Source organism: Elaeis guineensis, chromosome 8, assembly GCF_000442705.2.
Source record: "Elaeis guineensis isolate ETL-2024a chromosome 8, EG11, whole genome shotgun sequence".
In the NCBI taxonomy this organism is placed as follows: Eukaryota; Viridiplantae; Streptophyta; class Magnoliopsida; order Arecales; family Arecaceae; genus Elaeis; species Elaeis guineensis.
The window spans coordinates 128,277,228-128,287,941 of NC_026000.2; the positions used below are offsets into that span (position 1 = coordinate 128,277,228).

General features: G+C 39.1%; 1 protein-coding gene across 3 annotated transcripts; it reads right to left on the reverse strand.

Annotated features, from left to right (window-relative positions):
- Positions 1–8,272: 8,272 nt before the first annotated feature.
- On the reverse strand, positions 8,273–10,031 carry LOC105049647 (uncharacterized). 3 transcript variants are annotated; one of them, XM_010929369.4, is made up of 3 exons: positions 9,772–10,031; positions 8,504–9,646; positions 8,273–8,388 (listed from the first exon to the last, which is right to left on the reverse strand). In XM_010929369.4, the coding sequence occupies exon 2, from the start codon at positions 9,435–9,437 to the stop codon at positions 8,547–8,549; it is 891 nt and encodes a 296-aa protein (XP_010927671.1). In that variant the 5' UTR covers positions 9,438–9,646; positions 9,772–10,031; the 3' UTR covers positions 8,273–8,388; positions 8,504–8,546. The 3 variants fall into 3 exon arrangements, with proteins under 3 accessions (XP_010927671.1, XP_010927670.1, XP_010927669.1); XM_010929368.4 differs by having other exon boundaries at positions 8,273–9,616; positions 9,772–10,022; XM_010929367.4 differs by having other exon boundaries at positions 8,273–9,646; positions 9,772–10,021.
- Between the last annotated feature and the right edge of the window lie 683 nt (positions 10,032–10,714).

Below are 10,714 nucleotides of genomic sequence, written 5' to 3' on the forward strand. Positions count from 1 at the left end.
AAACTATGAAGACTCAAGCAAGAAAAATTTTGAGGATGAAATTTTTTTTAGAGGGGAAGAATGTGATGGCCCGGCCCGATAACAAATCCCAGCCCATGTAACAAAGCCCAAAAAAAAAATGATGAAGACTCCCGTAGGGAGTCTTCTTCTCTCGACCGGCTCCTAATCGGAGTCGGAAACCTCACCGGAGAGGAGTCAAACTCCTCCTCCGGTTCTATTTAAAGGGGAGACCCTTCTCCCTTCTTCCTACCAAAGAATCCGGGGCAAAACGCGGCAATCGTCGAAAATCATCGCGGAAGACCGTCCCTGTGCCGTCCAATTTCTCCGGAAAAGCCTCGCCGGGTCGGAGGTAAGCTTCCTCCCCTTCCTCTCTTCTCCCCCTTCCTTTCCGTGCCGATGTGCACGCTCGCCGGCGACCGGAGTCGCCGGATTTTGTTGCGGAAGAACCTTCTTTTTGCCATTTTTTCGTCGCCGGTGGTCACCGCCGACCACCGGTTTGATCTCCTCTTGCCGTCGATCACCTCTCCTTCGGCCGCGACCATCCCCGCCGGCTGCGCCGGCCGGCCAACCAATGAGGGGATCAAAGATCCCCTGTTTCGGTCAAAAACAAGCCCACGGGAAGAAAGAAAAAGAAAAAGAAGAAGAAGGAAAAGAAAAGAAAAAGAAGGAAAAGAAAAAGAAAAAGAAAAGAAAAAGGAAAAAAAAAGGGAAAAAGAAGCAGAAAAATAATATAATAATAATATAATAATAATAATAATAGGATTTTCTCTCCTCTCTCTTTCGTGAAGAAAAAGAAAAAAAAGAAAGAAAAGAAGAAAGAAAAAATAAAATAAATAAATTAATAAATAATGATATAAATAATAAAATATGAGAAAGAGAGTTTCTCTCTCTTTCCTTTCTCCCTTCAGCCTGAACTAGTATTTTTTCTCTCTAAAATTAGATTTTCTCTCTCTAAAATTCTCTCTCTAGATTATTTCTCTCTCTTAAGATTTCTAGAATTTTGAGAAGAATGATGATGAATTTAAATGATCCTAGTGATGAATTTTTGATCTGTGATCGTCAGACGGTACACCAACATCCACTTTGATCAGATCAGGTATTTTTAGATTTTATTTTTATGATTTTATTAAATTATCTATATGATAATCTGAGCATGATTTGATCTGGTCGATCGAATTTGTTGAATCATATTGTCCGAAAAATTCAAGATGAGTTTTCTCTCTCTAGAGTTTTCTCTCTCTAGAATTTTCTTTCTCTAAAATATTCTCTCTCTTGATTGATTCTCTCTCTAAAAAGGTTAGTCAATGAAGAAATTTTTTTCAATAGTTTTGATCTGATTCTAATGAAGAACTCTGATCCATGATTGTCAGACAGCGTACTGGCACCCACCTTAATCTGACCATGAATCTTTAAATTTGATCATCCATGATTTCGATCTAGCCATGATTTGATTTGATCATATTAATTTTACCACTCGAGATATTGGACCAATCGTAATGTTGGATTGTGTCACCTGATCAATTCGAATTGTACCTCATGAATTCTCTCTCCTCTGATTTTTTCTCTCCACTTGATTTTATGAAATCAATGAAGAAACTTCGGTCCTATCACTTCTTATCCGATTTGATCTGATAGTCAAACTTTGGATCGTTTAGATCCTAATTAGATTTTGATTTGATGAAATTAGATGATCGGACCAAATCTAAACCGTTGAAATATGATATTCATATTCTTTCTAATTATTGAAATTAATTCTGTATAGGATTATGGATGTTTGATCATGGGATATCGCGATATGATCTACGAACAAAATTTTTGAAAAAAAAATTTATAGAATTATGTGGATTTATTAGAATGCGTTTGAGGTAAGTAATGTTTCACTTTTTCTAGATTTATCGATAAATTATAATATATTTTTCTGACATAATTTGTGAAAGATGCATGAATTGGATGAATGGTATTTTGTTATGAAAATATCTTATTTGAAATGTTATGATGAAGCATGTTTGAACATACTGATTTCATGATGCATTATATTGATTGATTTCGATACTACATGATTATATATTTTATTATCGAAATTAGAATATGAAATATAATTTATGAAGAATTATGATATAAGAAACATTATGAATTGACAACCTTATTATGTAAAGGACCCCGCCAATGGGGGCATATACGTTGGCAATTGATTGTTTTGAGGGTTTATGTCGCCAGTGAGACCAGCAATATATCGTCAGAGAGACCAGCGACAAACTGTCAGCGAGACCAGCGGTTCCAAAGGACATGACTGCCAGATGATTCGTAGCCTACCGCAAGCAGATACGCGGTATTATGATCCTGCCACAAGAAAAATATGGTCATAGCTCATGGTTGACGAAAAGAATTGAAGAACAAAAGAAATTGAAATCTTAAAAGAAACTTGAATTTTCGAAAAAAAAATGAATTTGGCATGAATTATATTGCATAATTGAAAATTGATTTCGAATTAATGAACTCTATATGCTTATTTTCTATAAATGATTATTTATTTATATGCCTGATGAAATATGTTGAAAAGTGATCATTGCTTATTGAGCTGTCTAGCTCATTACCTCTTATTTTACTGTTTTTACAGATGTTGAGGAATTAAGATGATACAAAGTATGAATGGAAGAGTGATCAGAAGCAGAATTTTTATACTTTTATTTTCGGTTGAAAGTCTTATTGAATTTGATGTAAGGACTATGAATCATTGTTGAATTTATTGAGACATTAAAGAAAAAAAAATTTAGGTCGTTATGTTTGGATTTAAATTATTGGCTAATTATTCCGCTGTTGTTTTAAGATAACATGATAAGATGCCTTGCATGCTTATGGGAAGAGTTTTCTATGAGTATGCGGCGGTTGCCATGACCCTCGATTCACAATCTCGGGTCGGGGGCGTGACATTTTCTTTTAGAAATTTTATTGACTTCAATGAGTGTGAGTTCGATTTCAAATCACTATGATAGTCAAGCTATTCTAGTACGAGCGTATAGTAATATATATAATGGAAAGTCGAGACACATAAGTCTTCGACATGATTATATGAGAAAGTTAATTAAAGATGGAATTATATCTTTCACATTTGTAAAGTCGAATAGGAATTTGGCTGGTCCATTCACTAAACCTCTTATAAGAGATTTGGTGAAAACGACTTCAAGTTTGATTGGATTAAAATTTTTTAATTAAATCCATCAATGATGGCAATCCTACCTAGCACTGTGAAATGAGTAGTTTTGGATTCAAAGGATAACAACAAGTCATTGATATGTGGATGTTTTCAGTACTTAAATTAACTGAATAAAAATGTGAAGCAAGTATTGGTTGTCACAAATGAGAAGGTTGAATTTTAATAATCTTAATGAGGTTCAGTTTCGGGAACAAGTGTCTCAAATGTGATAAAGACACTGGAAGAACTTTGCCTATATGAACATCAGAGTGGTGCCGCTTCAATTGAGAGTTGGAGCTACTCTCATAAATGTTCATGAATTTTGGATAGCACATGGCCCTAAGAGTGCTAAGCAAGTGTTTGGGTGAAATGCAAGGATGTGATGTTTATGTGTATATTGTCACCAATGTTTTCACAAGAAATAACATGTTCAAAGCTTATGCTACATGGAATTTCAATTTCATCTTATGACATTATACTAAGGTAATGTTCAAATCGAAAGATACATTACTTTATGTATAAATATAATTTGATCTTTTATTTTTTTTTTATTTTATATTTGAACAAGTGGAGGATTTTAGAAAATATTCAAATATAAAATATGTGAAAGTTTGGATCTTTTGAATTTGTGTTTAACTGCATGAAAATTTTAGTCTATTACGTAGGCTTATTTTATGGATATGTGTCTTTTTCAAATTTGAAAAAATGTCAGTTGTGTCAGTGTCGGTTGTGTTTTTTCATGATTTATAACTATCAAGGACTATAGATATATTCTAAAATCTAAAAATTATGGATCAGAACTTTTATTTTTATTTTTTCTTACAACTCTTGTCCAAACTTCATCCTCAAAAGACCAAGTTTTTTTTTTTGCTTTCCTAATAGAATTTCTTCACTATTTGTTTAGTGCAGAAATTCTTAAGATTTATCGTATCCACCAAAGCTATTTGCATTAATCCCATAGCAATCTCAAGAGGAGAGGGAGCAAATATCGCTTTTATTTTAAGCCTACATTGTTGTGTTTTGTTATACATCTCCAACAAGCTCCTCCACACGTGGCCCCTGCCCACAGCTCCTCCATGGATGGAGACGGAGATGATATCAATGCCATCTGTGATGGTGTGATCGAAGCCGATGAGGATGTCTGAGTCGAAGCAGCCATCACCCTTCCAGCAGACTTTATAAGCCATGATCCGAGCGTTCGCTGGTGCGGATGGCATGGTGGCCGATGGTAGTCGAAGTGGTGTTCCATGGCCATCGGCATCATTGGGAGAGCGAAACTCGATGGTCCCATTGATGCCAGCCCATCGACAACAGTGTTGGAGTCATGGCCTTTGGAGGAGGAGCAGGCGCCGACGAGCTTACGGTTGCAAGGAAGGCAGGGAAGCTAGGTTCGGTCTCCCAGGCGCCACATCAGTGGGAGGGGATGCGGCCAAAGTTGCAGTCGGAGAAGCTCTAGCACTTGTGCCAGATGCCTTTGTCGAGGACGCCAATGATGACATCGAAGCCGTGGTCGGAGTTGGACTAGAGGCCGACCTGGGTGCGGAGTCCAAGGGACTTGGGGGAGCAGCTCGTGTGGAGGTGACGGAGGCAGTCCTTGAAGATGGCGAGGTACGGTCGGGTGGTGGGTGAGTTCGGCAGTGCGATCAAGGTGAAGGGAAGCGGAGAAGCTGTTGAAGATGGTGTCACAGATGTGGAGTGGGAGAGGGTCGCCGCCACCAACGAATGCTAGGGAGGCATACCAGTGGAAATGGGTGGGGAAAATGGACAACTTAGACCAGTGGTCCACACAGAAGATATACGTCTTCCTCTTCTCGGAAGAAGCGATAGCAGTTGTGGATTTCCATTTCCCCTGTCCTCATACCCATGGTTCCTCACACCCACCACCACTCAGCATTTTTTTGTGCCACCACCGCACTCATGCTATTCCTGCTGCATTTTATCAGAAAAAAAAAAAAAATATCGAGATAAAATTATTAAAAATATTTTAAAATTTTAATTTTATATTATAAATAATTTGATTATCATATCAAATATATCAATCAAGATATCCAATAATTTTACTGCAACATTATCTACATATACCAAATACTGTAATCAACAGTATGATAATTTAATGATGGCAATCTATCTTAAAAGCAATCTACATTATCTTTCAAGATTGTCCGATGTACTAAACGAAACCCAAAATAAATAGGAAAAAAATTATTGAAATGTAAAAGACTAATAATCCATGTATATTATTCGACCTAAGGCATTGCCATTTTATAGGAGTTTCTCTACGAAAATCTTGGTTTGGACATGTTTTTATAAGTTGAGACAATTATTTTTTTGGTGATGTGTGACGAATAAGATCTAACATCTGCGCTTCGAGGTAAATTACTACCGTAATTCAACTTCATAAAAAAATTTGTCTATTCGATTCTAACAACATTTAGATTAAAGTTATATGATCCAAATTGACTTGAAATATATATATAAATTATGTTGTTTCTCATAACAAAGAAGAGTGAATTCGTCAGATTTTATATCCATTGCGAGATTAATCATTAGAATATCAATTATTTGTTGAGACTTATTGAACACCACAAAGGTTGTAGTACCTATATCATAATCAATCATTATATTTAATTTGTACCTTTGCAAAAATTGATAAATAATTGTTATCTAAAATTAACACAATGAAAGATATTTTCCTTGGGACAAAAAGAAAAAAAATAGATATTATAATTTTGCATGGCATTAGAAGTTGATCATTTTACCATATTGGCTATACTGTAAGTGTTTTCCATAAATTTTCACTGCAGACCTACAATTATAATAGATTTTGTACAACCAATTGGTGAACAAACGACAATCTGTCCTTTAAATGCTTGGTATCGGATGATGAAGCTACGGTGACGTGGCCACCATCATCTCCACATTAGCGTTGTTTGATTTCAGCGAGCTACATGCTTATCTTTACCGAAATCTTTCCTCTCTTTTGGATTGGTGCCACAGGAGTCAAGATTTTTACCTTCCCCCTTGATCTTTCCTCTTGTATCAAGCATGGAATAGCTAGATCCAAATCGGAGTTTTTTTTTCCCTTTATATTAAATTTTTAATTTTTTTTAAATAATTATTGACCGAATAAATAATTTAACTAATTTTTTATTTTTTTTTTAATTGGCACACGACACAGCAATCTTATACAAAGATTTGATTCGGCTCAATTCCAGCTTGAAGACAAGATCCAAACTATTCATGTTAGGACTAAAATCGTCAAGTAACTTCTTCGTGCTGTTAAAAGTGGGAGAAAAAGTATCAAAAAAATTGATCTGTTGGAAGTCGGACTGATATCTTTGGTATTCAGAAAAAAAAAAAAAAAAAAAAAAAGAAAAAAAAAAGAAAAAAAATTGAGGCCGATGTCAGAAAGAGATAGAACCGGGAAAGCTCCTCAACGAATGTTTTCTTTTTTTTTTTATGTATTGGATTAAAATCGTCATTGAAGCTTGGATGCACAGGAAGGAAGTTTGTTTTTTTGCACCTCCGTCGTCCTCGCTCCATAGCTCTGCTATTCTAATATTTTTTCTCCTCTCTACATGGAACAAATATGGATGGGAACACATGGATCTGATGACGGCCCTGGGATCTTTGACCTTGCGACGATGCCAACCATTAGGGAAAACAAAAGATACATTAAAAAAAAAAAAAAAGCTATGATCGGTAACATTTTTAACTGTTCCTTACCTTCTTTTTTTTTTTTTTTTTTTGGTAAAGATGTTCCTTTCCATCTATTAGAATCAACGTGCGAGACGGTCTAATGGCAACAAACAGCACAATCCGACCATCAGTCAACAAAGAAACTACACGAATCTCCGCATTATTCTTCAGCAGATGGAAGAATCTCGCACGAAGCCATGCACCACCGACAGTTTTGGACTTTGCTAAAAGATTATAACTACAGCCTGTAGACTGTAGTTTTGAAGTGCTTCACACCACATACATATGTCTTGTTATCCACACTCATCGTCCGTCACCATAGAATAAAATCCAGTTAGTGTTTGTTGAACCACTGGAATGGGAAGTGGGAACCATAAATTTCTGAACTCTTTCTGGTTCTGCAATGGCCAATATCTGAGTGGAATAAATGCCACGCTATCAAACAGTTGACAAAAGGGTGCGCTGAAGTAGCCCAAAACCTTCTTTTGGGAACAGCATCACATGCATCCCTATCAGCTAAATTTATGGTTTGAGAACAGTTTGAGAACAGTCCCTTCTCCACCACTCATGATGCAAACAACCAAATCCCAAACACTATCAGCTAAATTTCTTTTTGGCATGGTCCAAACCACTAGGTCTCTACTTGAAAAAGCTGAAAGCGACAAACTGGAGACAGATATGTTGGCATTTTTGGATAATTTAGTCCCAAGGGATATGAGTGGTCCAAATCTACTTTCTGTGACTCTGCAATATTTTTATGTACAAACTCTAGTGTTTGAGGCTAATTGCCAGCATATCAAACTGTTCTGTAAGTCCTCCTCCATGTAGTAGAACAAGGGATATATCTATAGATGGCCATTAGGAAAATTTAATTTGCTTCGCAACATTTGATTGAGACAGTTGGCAACCTCTCCAAGCAGCATCAACAACCCTAACCATTCACTTAAAGAAGTGATGTCCAATACACCCACCACATGACAACCTTCAATATGATAGCTATAACCAAAACCACTGAGCCTTGTCCCAACTGACATGGACTCAGTTCATAAATCCTGATTGACATAGACATTACTTTATAATCAACATTACCTATACCCTTTATTTGAGAAGCTAATAAAAAAGAGGAAAACTTATGCACATTCTAATAATGGACAAGGTTTGTTAAAGAGAAATCAGGGATACACTTAGTTGATAACCTAAACAGGAATAGTAGGCAGGGAAAAAGCAATAAAATCCTAATGCATATCATAGAACACTAATCCTACAATAATTAGGTTCTGAAACCACCAAATAAGCGCAGTAATATAAAAGAAATAATGAAAGAAGGGATCATCACTAAAACTATCTGCAGCTCTATGGCACATCCAGCAGCAAAAACAATGTCTCACCATCCAACAAGCAAATGTCCTCATCAAACCTCTTATACATTGTAGTGATTATACAACATTAATTGCAATTACATTATTACCATCAGCCCAATATTAATATCACCAAACCTGACCTCAAGAACACAAAAAGAACACATGAAATTAGACAGAAAGCTCCATCACCAAAAATAATTTTCTTGTACAATAATTAACGAGGTTGGAGGAGGAAGAAGAAGAAGATTACCCAATGGGGGATGGTGGCAGGGGGCAATGGTGAATGGAGAGGGCTAGAAGATGTCGAGGATCTCGAGGATGAAGCCGTTGCAGAGGGGGCAGTTGCCTCGGCTCACCCAGAGCTCCCGCGAGCACAGCCGGCAGAAGGTGTGGCCGCAGGGAATAAAGGCGGCACCTTTGTGCCTCACCATGCACACGCAGCACACGTAGTACATCCCGCCGCTGTCCCCCTCCCCGTCGTCATCGTCATCGTCCTCCGCCACCTCCTCCTCCTCCTCCTCCTCCGCCGCCGCCTCCCCCTCCCCACCCCACCTGTCCGTCTGCTCCAGCAGCGCCATCAAAGAAATCCTCACCGGTTGCTCCTCCTCCGCCGGCGCCACCGACTCCTCGCCTGCGCCGCTCCTGTTGGATCCCTCACACCCCTCCCTCTCTTCTGCACCTCCACCGCCGCTGCCGCTCGCCAGAGGGTCCGACTCGTCCTCTTCCTCCTCCTCTGTCCCCCGGGCGGCGACGGGGGTTTTGTATTCGGAGACCATGGCTCCGCGGCGTGAGGCAGAACCCCGGAAGGGGATCTCAGTCTTCCGGACGGAGACGGAGCGGGAGATTGAGCGGCCGAGGGCGTGGGGGGCGGGGTTGGGGCGGACGGAGACGTCGACTTCGGGGTCAGAGATGGGGCAGGGGTGTGCGGAAGCGGCGCGGAAGCCGGCGCGGCGGAGGCGGAGGCGCTCCTTCAACGACTTCCATTTCATGCCGGCACCGGCGCCCCCGCTGGCGTCAGGTTCCTCCTTGATGATGTCCATCAAAGTCCGCTGGCTGCCGCTCCCGGCGGCGAAGGCCTCACGCTTGTTGGCGATGCCGGTCAGCGCCGTCGGAGGATTGGGCGAATCCTCGACTGCAAGCTGATCGGAGAGCGTCATGCTCCGCCCGAACTCCCTTCCTTCCATTTCTGCTCAAATTTCGCTTGCGAAAACCCAAGAATCCAACCGTTGTTTGGGTGCAATCTATGCCAGAAATCCACCCAGGAATCCGAAATCAAGAAGCAGCTTCGAACTCGAAATCCCGCGTCCGCGCCGATCGAGTCTTTCGTCGAAGATCTTCAACGGCAACATCGGATTCCTTCCACCTGCGACGAGGAAAAGACCCAAAATTCGCCCTTTTTCACCGAGCAAAGCATTTAAAAAAAAAAAAAAAAGAAAGAAAACGCCATTGCTCAATTAGAGAAGAGATCGGCGTAAGAAAAGGAAGGGAGAAAAAAAAAGAGATCAGATTAAAGCTTACGAATGGGAGGATTGATCTGTAGGGATTTGGGAATTCGCGTTCGAATGATCGTTTCGGTTTGTCGTCGTCTCCTTCGGCTCTTTCTTTTACTGTGAAGAAGAGAGCGAGCGAGAGGGAGAGGGTTGAAGTCGAACGGCTCTCCTTTCTAGTTGTCCGACTCCGTCCCTCCCTCCTCGCCGGCTATTTGAACCACCCGGGCCCAACGGTCGAACTCTAAAATTACCGAAACCTCCCTGATTTATATTCACCATTCTTGTGGAGGCCAAGGATTCATCACCCACCTTCCATTCTGCTCTACACCATATATACCAACGTGACCCATGTACCATACGGATCAATCATTGAGACAAATGCATGGTGAATAGAAGTCCGGAAGAAGGAAACATAGGGATTGGTGTGATGAATGATTATTTCTTCTCGATGGTTAACAATAATTTTTGATAGCTGATTTTATGAAATAGAATTTAAAATTTTATAAAAATTATTTATGTTAAATTGTTGTAAAGAATATTTCTCTTGGAATCCCCAAAGCTAAAATTAGATGTTTTTGCTATAAGTCACCAAATGAACCTTTTGTCAATCCATCAAAAACTAGGTGTGCACACTCTTTTGTGGAAAGATTTTGGGCCAAGTGTTGCAACTTTCATCTGTTAAATAAATTATGTGATTTTGCTTTTATTTCTTAAATGCCTACAACTTAGTTTCAATGGCAGCCCAACGCTTAAAATAAAGTCTAAAACTGAATTCGTTGTCATATACTAGGAAAATGGAGTATTTCAAAAAAACAAAAAAACAAAACCCAAAAATGTAAAACAAAACAGTTTGAAACTATACAATAAACAGTCTAGATGTAAAAGCCTAGAGTATAGCCCTAGAATTATATGGTTTATGCTTAGACCGGTAAAAAGGCCAGTTTTAAATTAATTAATCATTAGCCAGATAC

Coding starts and splice junctions, on each gene's coding strand:
- LOC105049647 (XM_010929369.4), bottom strand. CDS start 9,437: ATGGAAGGAAGGGAGTTCGGGCGGAGCATGACGCTCTCCGATCAGCTT.